The sequence below is a fragment of the Cherax quadricarinatus genome, chromosome 18 (assembly GCF_038502225.1).
Source record: "Cherax quadricarinatus isolate ZL_2023a chromosome 18, ASM3850222v1, whole genome shotgun sequence".
NCBI lineage: Eukaryota > Metazoa > Arthropoda > Malacostraca > Decapoda > Parastacidae > Cherax > Cherax quadricarinatus.
In genome coordinates this window covers 1,607,287-1,624,061 of record NC_091309.1, presented here as the reverse complement: position 1 = coordinate 1,624,061, position 16,775 = coordinate 1,607,287, and the positions used below count along the sequence as shown (strand labels likewise).

Below are 16,775 nucleotides of genomic sequence, written 5' to 3'. Positions count from 1 at the left end.
CCACTTTGAGCCCTATTTTTGGCCAATTCCTGTGTACTAGTCGACAAAAACCATATTTATTTCGCTAGAACTCCATTTTTTCTATCAAATGACTACAAGAAACCACCCATTTACCAATTTCAAGTATCCAATAAAGTGGTTAGAAATTGGCAAATTTGCCAATTTCACACAAATTTCACATGCCAATTTCCAAATAGTGTCCAGAATAAACAAGACAGACATTCCTGGCACTAAAATAACAAGTTCTCTGTTCGTTGGTCACATCCCCAGGCCCCTCTTATATTTCTTTTTCTTTCCACTTTGAATTTTTATTCTTACAAAAAATAGAAGATTTACTGTTATGCAGACTACTGCATTAGTGTAGAAATGGTATAAATAATGTCAGTGCACTTGTGAAAGAATATTAGACTCACCAGTTGACGTGCATTGGACACTTGGCATGATTTATTTACTTTTGAACTTTGGTAAAAATCAAACATTTCTGCTACTTTGAGCTCAATTTCAAGGTACTTTTCATTGTGAAACCAATCAAAATCATCTCAATTTCTGTAATGTGTCTTCCATTCTATAAAATGAAACCAGGAAAAGTAGAATACAACAATAAATACCATACAAAAATACAGTGCAGAGTCGCTGTTTTATTCCAAAAACACGGTCAAAGTTTTTTTTTTCTCATTACGCACTGTGTGCTGCAGGATTTTTTATACTGCGCACACTGACCACATAGACCCATTCTTTCATATGTATGCCTACCAGCTTTCTCCCACTAGATTTGAGGGCGCTAGAATTTAGGCGTACTAGTACGTCGAAAACCCTGGGTCATAAGCCGTACTAGTACGTCAAAAAACCTGAAAAGGTTAAATTCCATCTTGTTTCTCACTTTCTTTACCAAAGGAACTTTACTAGGAACTTTCTTTGGGGCCATGGTTACCTATTTTGCAGTTGCTAACCACAAAGAACAGTTGATTACACCCAAATGTTTGGATGAATGAGCAGAAGCTTCCTCACTCACAAAGAGACAAAGCCAAACTGACGCACGACTGGCTGGCAGCGGCAGGTTGATGCATACCACATGGCCGATAAGCGAAATAACGGCTGATAACAGGAAGCTAAAAAAAATGGCCGATAAGAGAGTTGGCCGATAAGCAGAACGGCTGATAACTGAGGGCCCATTGTATTATTATAATCATAATAAAAAAGAAGCGCGAAATCCACAAGGGTCATGGATAGATAGAGTGAAGGCATACAAAAGGAATATTTTTCTACAGTTATCCCCCAGTAACTGGTGTTTGACTAGAGAAAATCTAATTCTTCCGACACTCCTACAAACCGCTTGGTAAACACATCTCATATTTTTGTCAATCTTAATACTGTGGGTGTATGTATCATGTTTATGTGTTACGTAATATGTTTCTTATATAATTTTGAGCAAATAAATTTCATAGATGGATTGTAGATGAATGGTTCAAAGAACCGACATGTGTCTAATTTAACATAGATGGATTAATGGAAATGTCTATATTAACGTAATATACAACATTTAATGCGCCCAAGAGATTATTAATATGGCGTCTTCAAGAGTAGAGAGACTCTTAATAATTTTAATGACTACCTGCACACCAGCACAGTGTGTAGGTATATTTAGGTACAGGTACACATATAAGTATAATTATCAGAGTACATATCAAATATGTAATAGCTTTAAAACACTTGAAATTTTGGAAAGTTTCCATAGTAGAGTGATGTGCTCATGGAGAATGTAAACAAATTGGGTGGGGTGCGCTGTATTAGAAAGACAGGGAGCCATATGGCGAGTTTTGGTCATAATTTGAAATCACCGTATTAGCAGAATGCCGTAAGGCGAAACGCCATAAAGCGGGGCCCTACTGTATACACATACACACCTCTGGATTTTCTTCTATTTCCTTACTGGTTCTTGTTTGTTTATTTCCTCTTATCTCCATGGGGAAGTGAAACAGAATTCTTCCTCTGTAAGTCATGCGTGTCATAAGAGGTGACTAAAATGCTGGGAGCAAGGGGCTAGTAACCCCTTCTCTTGCATAAATTACTGAATTTAAAAAGAGAAACTTTCATTTTTCTTTTTAGGTCACCTGCCTTGGTGGGATATGGCCGGCTTGTTGAAAAAAAAAAATTATATGTTTGATATTTTTCAGTGATATCTACAAGAGCAACAATATAATAGATAATTTCAGCATCATACTTGATAACCTGTTCCGTCCATTGTTTGAAGTGACCATCAACCCCAGTAGTCATCTAGAACTTCATGCCTTCTTGCAGTATGTACAACTTAATATATTACTGTACTGCTATCCCTACAAATTTGTAATCCTTTACACTAAATTATGTCATATAATTTTTTTGGGTGCCTGTTTTGTTTTGGCTTGATGGATGGTCTGTGAATTGAAAATCATCCATGTTATCTGAGAAATAGAGTAAAACTCAGATTTTTTGTGTGATGATGGATTCAGACTGGAAAGCAGTTGTTCTATAGGAGAAGCCTGAAGACATGATTTATTAATAAAGATAATGTTACTTTAGTGGCAGGAATGCCAACAGTGTTCATTTTGGATTCTATTATTAAATTGCAGTTGGTCAAATTTTGTGCAAAAATTAGCCAAATTACTAACTGTTGTTCACTTTATAGAATAGTCCAGATTGTTGAATGGGCAGTTTCTTGATAGAATGAAAGGCGGCTAGCACAATAGGAATTGGGTCCAATTGAGCCATGGAATTGGCTTCAAACGTAATTCAAAGTGGGTGAAGTTGCCACTGCATAAGTTGTGTCCAGACCACCAAATTTGGGCTTGTGTAATTCCATATACATGTATTTTTCACCAAATTCTGCATTTTTGCTGCCTTTTTTTTTTTTTTTCTTTTTTTTTCAGAAAAATATATTCTTCCATTTCAGAAGATAAAATTATTTATTTTATATTCTTAAAAAACTGCAACACTCTCAGCACTTTTAACCCTTAACCCTTTCAGGGTCCAGAGGCCAAATCTCAGAATGACAGCCAGGGTCCAAGAATTTTTGAAAAAAAACAAAAAAAAAATTCTTACAGAATTAAAGATAATATTTTTCTATAGTTAATAAAACAAAAAAAAATTCTGATCAGTAGTTTCCAAGATTTAGAGGTGTGAAGTTGACAATCAATGACCGAGTGGCAGCAACATCCGCGTCTTCCGTAAAGTCGCATTTTTTTTATTTTACTGTTTTTGTTCCTTTTTCTTTTCTAATTTTGTTTTTGCCAGTAACGTTTGTGGCCTGTGACACCAATATAATGCATAATATATATACGTATGTACACTTGTATTCAACACAATAACCACACTAATATTTTCATCATTATTTTGTTTACAATAATTGTTTACAACAAAAAACATGCAAAAATATTGTATATTAATAATGTTCTATTATATATTTACATATGTACAGTCTCTGGACATGTTCCTAGAACAGATACAGTCTGTGAAAGTCTTTGAAATAAGGTGTCATGCACAGAGGTGTCATACTCATCTGTGGACCAGTATGATTTTATATTATGCTTATAGACATGAGGCATAAGCATTATTGTTGTAAAAAACAAATACATTTCAGCCACAGTCATCTATTTCCACCAGTGGATGACAATGCACTTTGTCCTGGAACTACTGAGTCAGCGGCTTGGGACCCAGACTCTCTTCCAGTCTGGGCTGGTGCTGCATGCTGCACACATGCATGCTTGCATTCTTGTGGCATCACCACTACCTACTGACGCATGTGGTCTATCCATCCCAATTATAGCCACATCATTGCCACTTTCACTGTCTATTCCAGGTGTAGGGCCACAGGATGTACTCAGTCCCCTTGGAACTGCATATGTTATAGGGTACAGGGACATTGTACCATATGGTACAGGGACCCTAATGGAAATAAGCCACTTTGTCTGACCTTTTTTGGGTTATCCTAGGAGATTTACACATATGCTGCTATGCATGATAATCTTGTAACTGTATTTGTGTATACCTGAATAAACCTACTCGAGCACATGTGGCGTCATAAGTAAGTTAATTCAGGTATACACAAATAAGGTTACATAGATTATCATACATAGCAGTATATGTGTGGAGAACCTAGGATAACCCAAAAAAGCCGGACAAAGTGACTTATTTCCATTAGGGTCCCTGTACCCTGTACCATATGGTATAATGTACCATATGGTATAATGTACCATATGGTATAATGTACCATATGGTATAATGTACCATATGGTATAATGTACCATATGGTATAATGTACCATATGGTATAATGTACCATATGGTACATTGTACCATATTGTACCATATTGTACCATTGTACCATATGGTACAATTGTACCATACGGTACATTGTACCATATGGTACAATGTACCATATGGTTCAGAACCATGGAATTCCTCTTCAGATACACTTCCATCAGTTCAAATTCAAATTCAAATCTTTATTTCTTTGCATAGTTTACAATGTATGACTAACATGTTATAAGGAATCTGTTTCCATGCATAGTTTACAATGTGTAATTATAATATTGATTTGCTAAGTGCAAAGAAAGCCACTATCATGCTGAGGCATTTCGGGCAGACTAAACCTAATGCTTTACAGACTACTTAATACTAGACATATATATCATAGTTGATTCGAATTGAATATTGTTTTTTTATATATCAACAGAGGTAGTAGCAGTTTTATAGTAATTAAATTAACAAGTAGTTGAATAACAAGTTACAGAATTATATTTTAGCATATTACACATAATGAGAATGAGACAAATTTTAGTTTTGAAATAATCTTATAAAATTTGGCAATTTTTAAGTTGATGGTGGTGATAGTATATAGTGTTTGTGTTGTTAGTTTTGGGAGATGAGGTGATTTCTAAGTAGTGCCTTGAATTGGTGTGTAGGCAGTGTTATAACTATAACTTGGGAAGAGGAAAGTCAGAATTCGCCAGGGAGTGAGAGCTTCCTTGCTGCCAGGCATGATGAACAAAGTGAACTGAGATGGTGTTCCCCACAATGCAATGCAGGTGCCCTGATTTTTTGTTTACTGCGTACACTGACCATGCAGACCCATTCTCTTAGATGTAGGCCTACCAGCCTTCTCGCTCTAAATTTGAAGATGCTAGAATTTTGGCATAGACCTGCAGCTTGGACCCTGGCTTCAAAGTCGTAGATGTACGGGACAGACCCTGAAAGGATTAAAATGCCACAGGGTTAAAAATAAAAACCTACCATATGATCCAATAAGTTTTGAAAAAGAAAATTGTGTTTTCTTCTGAAATTGATGAGATTATTTTTTCAGTGGTAATAAAACAAATAGAATTGAAATACAAGCAATACTTACATAATTGTGCAGCTGCAAAGTTGGCATTTTTGGCACTCGGACTGGAAATATCGAGTCCTGCCATTCAGTGTGTAAATATGTAAAGAGTACTTCATAACAAAAGTCAAGAAAGGTGGAAGGTGTAACTAAACTAAAAGTGTGCAGGGTTATCTTTTATACTCTAATATTAAGAGGCATATTTTCCAGTTGATAATGATTGCTCAAACCCTACACAAAAACAAGTTTTTTAGAATGGAATAATATTATCACTTACCTATGTCTGTATTTTTTATGATTACTGTAGATATTTATCATATTTTAATTTTTATATTTTATAACTGGAATGTATTCAGCTCATGCTCTTTCTCAGATATGTGATTGGGTTTGATAGTGTGGATGATGAAAGTAAACCTGAAACTTCAGTAATGGACAAAGACACTCTGCCTCCACAACTGTGGTCAAACATGGAGAATCCACCTTATGCCTACTACCTCTACTACATGTAAGATTACAGTTTCTGTTGATTAATTTTCGATTAATCTGTTTAGCACACAAAAAGTCAATTATCTGTATATCCTACATTAGTTTGTCATATTCTCCCATACGTAATGATTTATATATATATATATATATATATATATATATATATATATATATATATATATATATATATATATATATATATATATATATAGACACACACACATATATATGAATAAAAATTATTTTCATACCAGGTATGCTAATATGTGCACATTAAATCAACTGAGGTTAGAGCGATCTCTAAACACTTTTGTGTTACGGCCACACTGTGGTGAGGCTGGATCCATTCAGCACTTGGTAACTGGTTTTCTGCTCGCAGAAAATATTTCACATGGTTTACTTCTGCGCAAAGCTCCAGTATTGCAGTTCCTCTACTACCTGGCTCAAGTGAGTTATGATACAATGTAATTTTTCTTTATTATGTTGAAAATTACCCTTCAAACATTTTTAAGATTTTATATCTACATTATAATGAAGAGTTTTTGCTTTTTTTTTTTTTTGCAAATAAATAACATACTGTACTTATTTTCAAATTGTAGATATTAGGGGAAATTTATTTGTGTGCATCCAAAAAGTCTAGAGTTAAGTAGAGTTTCAGGCACAGTTAAACTAGACAAATACAGTGGACCCTCGACCAACGATATTAATCCGTTCCTGAGAGCTCATCGTTAATCGAAATTATCGTTAGTTGAGTTAATTTTCCCCATAAGAAATAATGGAAATCAAATTAATCCGTTCCTGACACCCCAAAGTATTGAAAAAAAAAAATTTTACCACATGAAATATTAATTTTAATACACACAAACTGAAGAAGACATGCACAGTTACATGACACTTACCTTTATTGAAGATCTGGTGATGATTGATGGGATGGGAGGAGGGGAGAGTATTGATGGTGTTAGTGTTTAGAAGGGGAATCCCCTTCCATTAGGACTTGAGGTAGTAAGTCCTTTTCCAGGGTTACTTCCCTTCTTCTTTTAATGCCACTAGGACCAGCTTCAGAGTCACTGGACCTCTGTCGCACAACATATCTGTCCATAGAGGCCTGTACCTCCCGTTCCTTTATGACATTTCTAAAGCGTTTCACAACATTGTCAGTGTACAGGTTGCCAACACGGCTTGCAGTAGCTGTGTGAGGGTGATTTTCATCAAAAAAGGTTTGCACTTTAAGCCACATTGCACACATTTCCTTAATCTTTCAAGTAGGCAACTTCTTCAATTTCTCTATCCCCTCCTCCGAAGCAGTTTCCTCAGGTGTGGCCTCTTGCTGTTGAAGATGATCTCTCAGCTCATCAGTGGTTAGTTCTTCATTGTCCTCCTCCACCAACTCTTCCACATCCTCCCCACTAACCTCCAACCCCAAGGACTTCCCCAATGCCACAATGGATTCCTCAACTGGCATAGGATTCCCAGGGTTAGCCTCAAACCCTTCAAAATCCCTTTTTTCTACACATTCTGGCCACAGTTTTTTCCAAGCAGAGTTCAAGGTCCTCTTAGTCACTTCCTCCCAAGCCTTACCTATAATGTTTACACAATTAAGGATGCTAAAGTGATCTCTCCAAAACTCTCTTAGAGTCAGTTGAGTTTCTGAGGTCACTACAAAGCACCTTTCAAACATAGCTTTTGTGTACAGTTTCTTAAAGTTTGCAATGACCTGCTGGTCCATGGGCTGCAGGAGAGGAGTGGTATTAGGAGGCAAAAACTTCAGCTTAATGAAGCTCATGTCCGCAGAAAGTCGCTCTGCCACGTCTGAAGGATGACCAGGAGCATTGTCTAATACCAGGAGGCACTTAAGGTCCAATTTATTTTCCAGGAGATAATTTTTTACAGTGGGGGCAAATGCATGGTGTAACCAGGCATAGAAAAAGTCCCTAGTGACCCATGCCTTACTGTTTGCCCTCCACAGCACACACAAATTAGCCTTGAGGACATTGTTTTTCCTGAACACTCTTGGAGTTTCAGAGTGATACACCAATAAAGGCTTCACTTTGCAATCACCACTAGCATTGGCACACATCAACAGAGTAAGCCTGTCTTTCATAGGCTTATGTTCTGGGTTTGCCTTTTCCTCCTGAGTAATGTAGGTCCTGCTTGGCATTTTCTTCCAAAACAGGACTGTTTCATCACAATTAAACACTTGTTCAGGTTTCAGTCCTTCACTGTCTATGTACTCCTTGAATTCCTGCACATATTTTTCAGCCGCTTTGTGGTCCGAACTGGCAGCCTCACCATGCCTTATCACACTATGTATGCCACTACGATTCTTAAATCTCTCAAACCAACCTTTGCTGGCCTTAAATTCACTCACATCATCACTAGTTGCTGGCATTTTTTTAACTAAATCGTCTTGCAACTTCCTAGCCTTTTCACATATGATTGCTTGAGAGATGCTATCTCCTGCTATATGTTTTTCATTTATCCACACCAATAACAGTCTCTCAACATCTTCTATCACTTGCAATCTCAGTTTCGAAAACATAGTTGCACCTTTGGCAAGAACAGCTTCCTTGATTGCCGTTTTCTTGCCCACAATAGTAGCGATGGTTGATTGGGGCTTTGTGTACAACCTGGCCAGCTTGGAGACACGCACTCCACTTTCATACTTAGCAATGATGTCTTTCCTCATATCCATAGTAATTCTCACCCTTTTTGCTGTAGGGTTGGCACTAGAAGCTTTCTTGGGGCCCATGGTGACTTATTTTGCAGGTGCAATCACTACAAACGCTGTGATAATATGAAATGTTCCGATTGTATGTTTGGATGGGACTGCTGTGGCTGGCTGTCTTGTAAACGCCTGCACCCACGGGACAAGTGAGGCGCGCTCAGGCCACAACTGGATGCGTCTCGAACAGAACGAATAGCGTTGGTCAGGTTTTTTAGCGCTAGTCGAGGCAAAATTTTTGTGTTAAAATGTATCGCTAGTCGGATTTAACGTTAGACGATGCCAACGTTGGTCGAGGGTCCACTGTATCTCCAACAAATGCCTGATCATTCAGGCCTTGAAAGGTATGTGGACCAGCGGGCCACCAGCAGCAACAGACTGGTTCACCAGGCAAGCACCAGACAAGCCTGGCCCTGGGACAGGCTCTGGGAGTAGAGAAACTCCTGAAGTACAGTCATACCCCGCTTTACGTCATTTCAGCCTGTGTCAAATTCGCCCTTATGTCACTTTTCTAGAGTAAATTTCAGTTCAGTAAGTGTCATTAACATCTGACTTTACGTCACTCAGCAACATCACCTACATCATAATAAAAGGACGTGAAATAAATAAATTTTTAATTAAAATACAGTGGACCCCCGCTTAACGATCACCTCCCAATGCGACCAGTTATGTAAGTGTATTTATGTAAGTGCGTTTGTATGTGTATGTTTGCGGGTCTGAAATGGACTAATCGACTTCACAATATTCCTTATGGGAACAAATTCGGTCAGTACTGGCACCTGAACATCCTTCTGGAATGAAAAAATATCGTGAACCGGGGGTCCACTGTATACAGTAGGACCCCCGTATCCGTGGTGGATACATTCCAAGGACCTGCCGTGGATACCAAAACTGTGGATAGTAGCAAAACCTATATGTAAGTCCTATACATACCTATTATAAAGTTTAACTGATAAATTATGCATAATAAGTGGAGAATTATCACTTTTTCACTGATGGGAAGCACTTCACAGCTTCTCTTAGTCTTTGAAGAATTGCCAATTTTTCTGCCTTTGCAAAATTATGAGGTATTTTTGGACACTGGATAACTGAAACCATGAATACCAAATCGATACAGGGGTTCTACTGTATTTGAAATAAATATAACACATAAAAAATAACAATAAAAGATAAAAGAAGCTTAAAAAGAATTTAATTCCTTTTTTGTCACTTTCAGCATGTGTGCTGACTGAGTGCTATGATTGCTTCGCAGATACTACAAGATATGGCATTTAAAATATAAAAGCACAATCCACAAACACAGCTAGCTCCTAGACACTTACGAACAGAATGCTGGGATGGGGAAGGTGGTATATCTTTCCTGTGGAGACAGTGGTCTCACTCACAGCAAGGCAGTGACCTGAGCTAGGGAAATATCCCTTGGGCGATGCTTCAGATTTTTTCCCCTCCCACAAACCAAACCATGTTAAATTAATTTTATGAAGGGTTGTATGGAATTTTGCCACAATTTTTCAGTAGTGTAATATCCAAAACGTGTCAAACAAATCTGTATAATATAAGGGTTTACTGTATTTTTAAGGCATTACATCTGGTTTACGTCAAAAACCAGGTTACATCATGGTTCTTGGAACTAATTAATGACATATGACTGGGTATGACTGTATATCAAAAACATGTCAAAGTGCAAGACTATTAGGATAGCATTTTGCTCATGCATAACAAAATGTCTTAAATCTTTGTGTTTTAAGTATCTTAGTATTACCCTCAGAGGGCTGAGGAGGGGTTGTTGAGGTGGTTTGGTCATTTAGAAAGGATTGAGCAAAATAGGATGACTTGCAGGGTGTATAAATCTGTAGTGGAGGGAAGAAGGGGTAGGGGTCATACTAGGAAAGAATGGAGGGAGGGGGTAAAAGAGGTTTTGTGTGCAAGGGGCTTGGACATAAAGCAGGCATGTGTCAGCATGTTCGATAGGAGTAAGTGGAGACTAATGGTTGTTAGGACTTGATGAGCTGTTGGAGTGTGGGCAGGGATTCAGGGAAACTGGTTAGCCAGACTTGAGTTCTGGGCATGGGAACTACAATGCCTGCACTTTAAAGGAGGGGGTTAGGATATTTGCCATTTGGAGTGACTTCTGAACTGTTGTATCTGCGTGCCTCTGCAAAGACAGTGATTATTGTGATTGTTGGTGAAAGTGTTTCTTTTTTGAGCTACCCTGCCTTGGTGGGAGATGGCCAGCATGTTGGAAAAAAAAAAAATCATTCTGCCTACCAGTTACTTAGAAGGATGGGTAAGGGAGGTGGAGGTCAGTAGATCATCTGATTTATGATGTCCATTCATTTATTCGTAAAGACAGTTATGGATTGAATGATGGTTATGTTTTATTCTCTGAATTTCCCTACCTTGATCAGAAAATGTTAATGTGTTAAAAAATTGTAATATTATTATTTAACTAAGCTTTTTACTTTACAGATTGGTATAGCTATGTCACCTCTCTCCAATAATTCACTATTCCTGAACTACCATCGCAACCCTTTGCCAGAGTATTTGGCACGAGGCCTCTTAATATCTTTATCCACTGATGATCCACTCCAGTTCCACTTCACTAAAGAACCTCTCATGGAAGAATATTCTATTGCAACCCAAGTTTGGAAGCTCTCCCAAACTGATATGTGTGAACTGGCCAGAAACTCTGTTCTCATGAGTGGCTTTGAACATGAGGTATGATTTGCCTAGTTTTTAGTTTTTGATGTTGAACAAACCGTTAAAAAAACATGTTTGTCATTGAGTTTAGTGAGCACTGCTAGGTCATTATTTCGGACTTTGGTATCTTATATCTAGGAAAAGTTGAATTTAATAACCCTTTGACTGTTTTGGTCGTATATATACGTCTTACGAACCAGTGTGTTTGACGTATGTATGCTCCAAAAGTCTAGTGGCTTCAAATCAAGCGGGAGAAAGCTAGTAGGCCCATATGTGAGAGAATGGGTCTGTGTGGTCAGTGTGCACAGTATAAAAAATCCTGCAGCACGCAGTGCATGAGAAAAAAAAAACTCCAACCATGTTTTTGGATTAAAATGCCAAATTTGAGGTGTATTTTCAAATAGTATTTATGGTTGTATTCTTGTTTTCTTGGTCTCATTTGATAGAATGGAAGACATTATAGAAACAAAAATGATTTTGATTGGTTTCATGATGAAAAGTACCTTGAAATTGAGCTAAAATAAGAGGAAATGTTCAATTTTTGCCGACATTCAAGAGTATGCAATGTCCAATGAATGTTCAACTAGCCAGTCTGATATGCAGTCATGAATGGGTTGACATTATTTATACAATTATTACAATAATGCAGTAGTCTGTATAACAGTAAATCTTCTATTTTTTGTGTGAATAAAAATTCAAAATAGAAAGCAAGAGTAATATAAGAGGGGCCTGGAGATGTGACTGATGAGCAGAGAAAATGTTATTTTAGTGCCAGGAATGTCTGCATTGTTCATTCTGGACCCTATTTTGAAATTGGCATCTTTTTTAATTTGCGTGAAATTGGCCAGATTGCCAATTTCTGACCACTTTATTGGGTAGTTGAAATCGGTAAATGGGTGGTTTCTTGTACTCAGTCGATAGACCAAATGGAGTTCTAAAGAAATAGCTATGAGTTTGGTCGACTGGAACAACAGAATTGGCCAAAAATAGGGTTCAGAGTGGGTGAAATCGCCAATGCGTAAATATCTCTGAGATCGCTAACTTCGTAAGAGCATAATTATGTAAGTTTTCCATCAAATTTCATAATTTTGGTGTCATTACCATTGGGAAAAGATTCTCTATCATTTCATAAGATTTTTTTTTTTTTTTTTTTTTTTTTTGCGACACAGAGAGACACTTTAGGATTGGGGGTTGCGACAGTCAAAGGGTTAAATATTCTTGAACATCACACTCTTTAGTGAGCACCACACACTGTGGCAAATACCACATTCTGCAATGAACACCACACTGTAGTAAACTGTTCTTTGTAGTGAACATTATGCTCTGTAATGATCACTATTTTCCGTAGCCTTTTCCAAGTCCAGACCCCCTGATCTGAAGCATGGTCCAAGAATTAAAAAAAAAAAATATTTTTTCTTGTGAAATGGTAGAGAATCATTTTCTGAAGATAATAAAACAAAAAGTACGAAATTTGATGGAAAATTGATGAAATTACGCTATCACGAATTTTGCTGTGTCAATGTCATGTGGGTTTTCGATACGTGGATGGGGTAAGAATACTCAAGTAGGCTGGTAGTACGTATAATATATATCGGGAAGTATGGGAAGCGCCAACAGCCGACCTGTCTCTCTCTGCTGCCTACTACGACTGACCCATAGTGCCTACAGGTGAGGGTGTTTGAAATCCTGCTATGGTCAGCAGCAATATGAATACAGTCAATGATTCACACAAACGGTTGGTAGTGAGTCATCTACTGGTACACTGGTTACTGGTAACTGGTTGCTAGGAACTGGTACTACTACTGAGAGCTCGGCGACGCTAACGTATGTCGTCCCGACATACAACTAATACAAACTAGAGACGGCAGGTGTACGGCTTGGGCTGATTCTATACAATGTCAAAGTACACAACAATTGAACATTATAACATACATAAATAGAATATTGGAATGGAAGCTTATGTAATTGAAACTTCAATGAAACTGTAATGAAATACAAGGTATAATATAGCACAACTCATCGAATGAAACTCAACGTTGGGATTACACAATAGAAGTGATAAAAAAAAATTTGATCGATCGATCTATATTCATGTGATCTACGGATTCTGAGGAAGGAATATATACAAAGAAAGAAGTGTTTAACAGAAAGGCAGATTCGGTGCACTCAAATCTAGACTGTTAACTCTCAGAATTCGGAGAGAACGTGAACACAAAAAAAAAATTCTTGAATACTGATAAGTTGATACTGTAATTATTCATCTATACAGGTTATTTACATTTAACCCCAACTCTGCTAGGGTGAGATTGACATATGCAGAGTGCTTCCCATACTTCCCGATACATATTATACGTACTACCAGCCTACGTGAGTATTCTTACCCCATCCACGTATCGAAAACCCACATGACATCAGCAGTATTTATGCACTGGTGATGCACACTATTGGGAGGTGATCGTTAAGCAGGGGTCCACTGTATACCTTCTATTTTATCTGAATACAAGAAACTAATTCAAGTGATCAGAAATTGGCAATTTGGCCAGTTTCACACAAATTTCAAAATAGGGTTCAGAATAAACAATACAGGCATTCCTGGCACTAAAATAACATTTCCTCTGTTCATTAGTTATGCTCCCAGGCTTTACACATGACTTCCATTTTTAATTTTTATTCACAAAAAATATATTTTCTGTCATGCATTATTGTAATAATTGTATAAATAATGTCACCGCATTTGTGAACGCATGTTAGACTGACAAGTGGATGTGTATTAGACAAGTTACGTAATCTGTTTACTCTGGAATATCAGCAAAAATCAAGTATTTTTGTTAGTTTGAGCTCAATTTCAAGCTATTTTCAGTTCTTAAACCAATCAAAATCATCTCTATTTCTGTAATATATCTTCATTTCTATCAAATGAGACCAAGAAACTGTGAATACAACCATAAAAAACATACAAAATACACAGCAAAATTGCAGTTTTAAATAAAAAACATGGTCACAGTTTTTTCTCATTATGCACTGCATGCTGCAGGATTTTTTTTATATGGTGCACACTTGCCACACACCAGTTGTTTCATTTCTAGTCTCAAATTTATAGCTCACAGCTCATCTGAGTGAGCTGAGCTCATGGCATAGAACTACTGCACTGACACAAAAGAGGGTAGTGAACATTATGCTCTGTAGTGAACACTGTGCTCTGTAGTGAACACTATGTAGTGAGCACTATGCTCTGTAGTGAACACTGTGCTCTATAGTGTGTAGCAAACACTGAAGTGGAACAAGGTTTAGTCACTGAACATGTTGCAGATATGTCTTGTTTCAGCTTGGTCAGGGTGATATTTTTCAACAAAAGTTTGCAACTTATTCCACTTTGCACACATGTCCTTAATCACTGAAGAAGGCACCTTCTCCCGTCTCTCTTCCTCCTCCTCCTCTGAAGCAGTTTCCTCAGCTGCAGTCTGTTGAAGGTCTTGCAACTCTTCAGTAGTTAGCTCTTCCCTGTGGTCCTCCACCAACTCTTCCACATCCTGGCCACTCACATCCAACCCCATGGACTTCCCCAAAGACATGATACATTCCACAACAAGCATAGGGTCAACAGGGTCAGCCTCAAACTCTTCAAAATCTTTGTCGAGGACACTTTCTGACCACAGTTTTCTCCAAGCAGAGTTCATAGTCCTGGAAGTCACTTCCTTTGGGCCCATAGTGGCTTATTTCACATTCACAATCAATAAACAAGCACTAAAATTGCAAAATGTTTTCGATGAATACTCACAAAACCAGTGATAGAGCCAGGCTGAAGCGGTGTCCCGGCGGGTGGACGCATCTGATATGTGCGATTCCCGGGACAAGGTCCAAAATTTGAAGCAAAATTTTGCACAAAAAAGTGTGTGAAATCCGAAAAGTCCGTTATCCGGTGCGTGCGAAATCCAGGGTTCCACTGTATTTCCAGTCATGGTATTGTGCCTTTTTATTCTTTATAAATTATAGACTTTAAGGTGAGATGTGGCCCCTGAAATGCATATTAACAGCATTGTTTTATTTCAGATCAAACAGTTTTGGATTGGACCCAATTACACACGTGAAGGTGTGGCTGGAAATGACATTAAGCGGACCAATGTTCCCAACATCCGTGTGGCTTACAGGTACATATTTTTCATTTCCCTTAATCTTTCACATTTAAATATTGAAATTATAGTAATAAACTAATTTTGGGACCTGACAATCTGTTGGAGTGTGAGCAGGGTAATATTTAGTGAAGGGATTCAGGGAAACCAGTTATTTTTATATAGCCGGACTTGAGTCCTGGAAATGGGAAGTACAATGCCTGCACTCTAAAGGAGGGGTTTGGGATATTGGCAATTTGGAGGGATATTTTGTGTATCTTTATACGTATATGCTTCTAAACTGTTGTATTTTGAGCACCTCTGCAAAAACAGTGATTATGTGTGAGTGAGGTGAAAGTGTTGAATGATGATGAAAGTATTTTCTTTTTGGGATTTTCTTTCTTTTTGAGTCACCTTGCCTCGGTGGGAGACGGCCGACTTGTTAAAAAAAAAACGTAAATTAATGTAAAAATATGAGAAAAAAAGGTATATCAGCAACATTTCTGCATGCAGCAGGACTCCATGTTATCGTCAGGTGAACATCCAGCACCAGCTTTGCAGCCTTATATCTCAGTAATTACTGGAACTAAAATTTTTTTGGTCTTATTAAACATAGAAAATTGCCCTCTTTATTTAAAAAGAAAATTTTAAGTATTCAGAGTGCTAGCAGTGAAAATGTAGATCAATGTTTGGGCAGTTTAAGGGTTAAGGGGTTAAATATGAGGAGAAATCTGTAAAAAATATCAGTCTTCAAATTTTGTCAAAAACAAACAACTTTCTTCCAAACACTCAACAAATTGTTCAAGAGAGAAGCCTACTAATCCAATGAACATTGTTGTACGTAAGTAGTCCAGTGTAGACCATTGAACATTGTTATACATATGTAGTCCTATGTACACAATGAAAATTGTTGTACATAAGTACAGGTCTCTCTCCACACTCGTGAGTTCCACTTTCACAGGCTTTGAACATTCGCGAATGCCCAGCCACCCAATCATGATGTGTATATATAATATTTTATGATGTTTTCATGTGTTTTATGATTGTTCGTGGTTCAACAGGTTAAGGAAGCAGTACTGTTTGGCTAAGTAAATGCTGTTATTATACAGTGGACCCCAGGTATTCGATATTAATCCATTCCTGAGAGCTCATCGAATACCGAAAATATTGAAAAGCGAATCAATTTTCCTCATAAGAAATAATGGAAATCAAATTAATCCGTGCAAGACACCCAAAAGTATGAAAAAAAAAAATTTACCACATGAAATATTAAGTTTAATGCAATAGAATAATTACAATAACAACAATAACAATAGAATAATTGACACTTACCTTTAATGAAGATCTGGTGATGATTGATGGGATGGGAGGAGAGGAGAGGTGTTAGTGTTTAGAAGGGGAAT

The 16,775-nt window shown here is 37.5% G+C and overlaps 1 protein-coding gene across 15 annotated transcripts in view; it reads left to right on the top strand.

Moving 5' to 3' along the window:
* Positions 1-16,775, top strand: part of AMPdeam (AMP deaminase) — a 231,436-nt gene that overhangs the window by 210,764 nt on the left and 3,897 nt on the right. For all 15 annotated transcript variants that reach the window (XM_070086034.1, XM_070086036.1, XM_070086032.1 and 12 more), the window contains 5 exons: positions 2,175-2,297; positions 5,729-5,860; positions 6,096-6,288; positions 11,033-11,281; positions 15,314-15,411. In XM_070086034.1, coding sequence (XP_069942135.1) covers positions 2,175-2,297; positions 5,729-5,860; positions 6,096-6,288; positions 11,033-11,281; positions 15,314-15,411 — 795 coding nt within the window. The remainder of the gene's footprint in view (positions 1-2,174; positions 2,298-5,728; positions 5,861-6,095; positions 6,289-11,032; positions 11,282-15,313; positions 15,412-16,775) is intronic.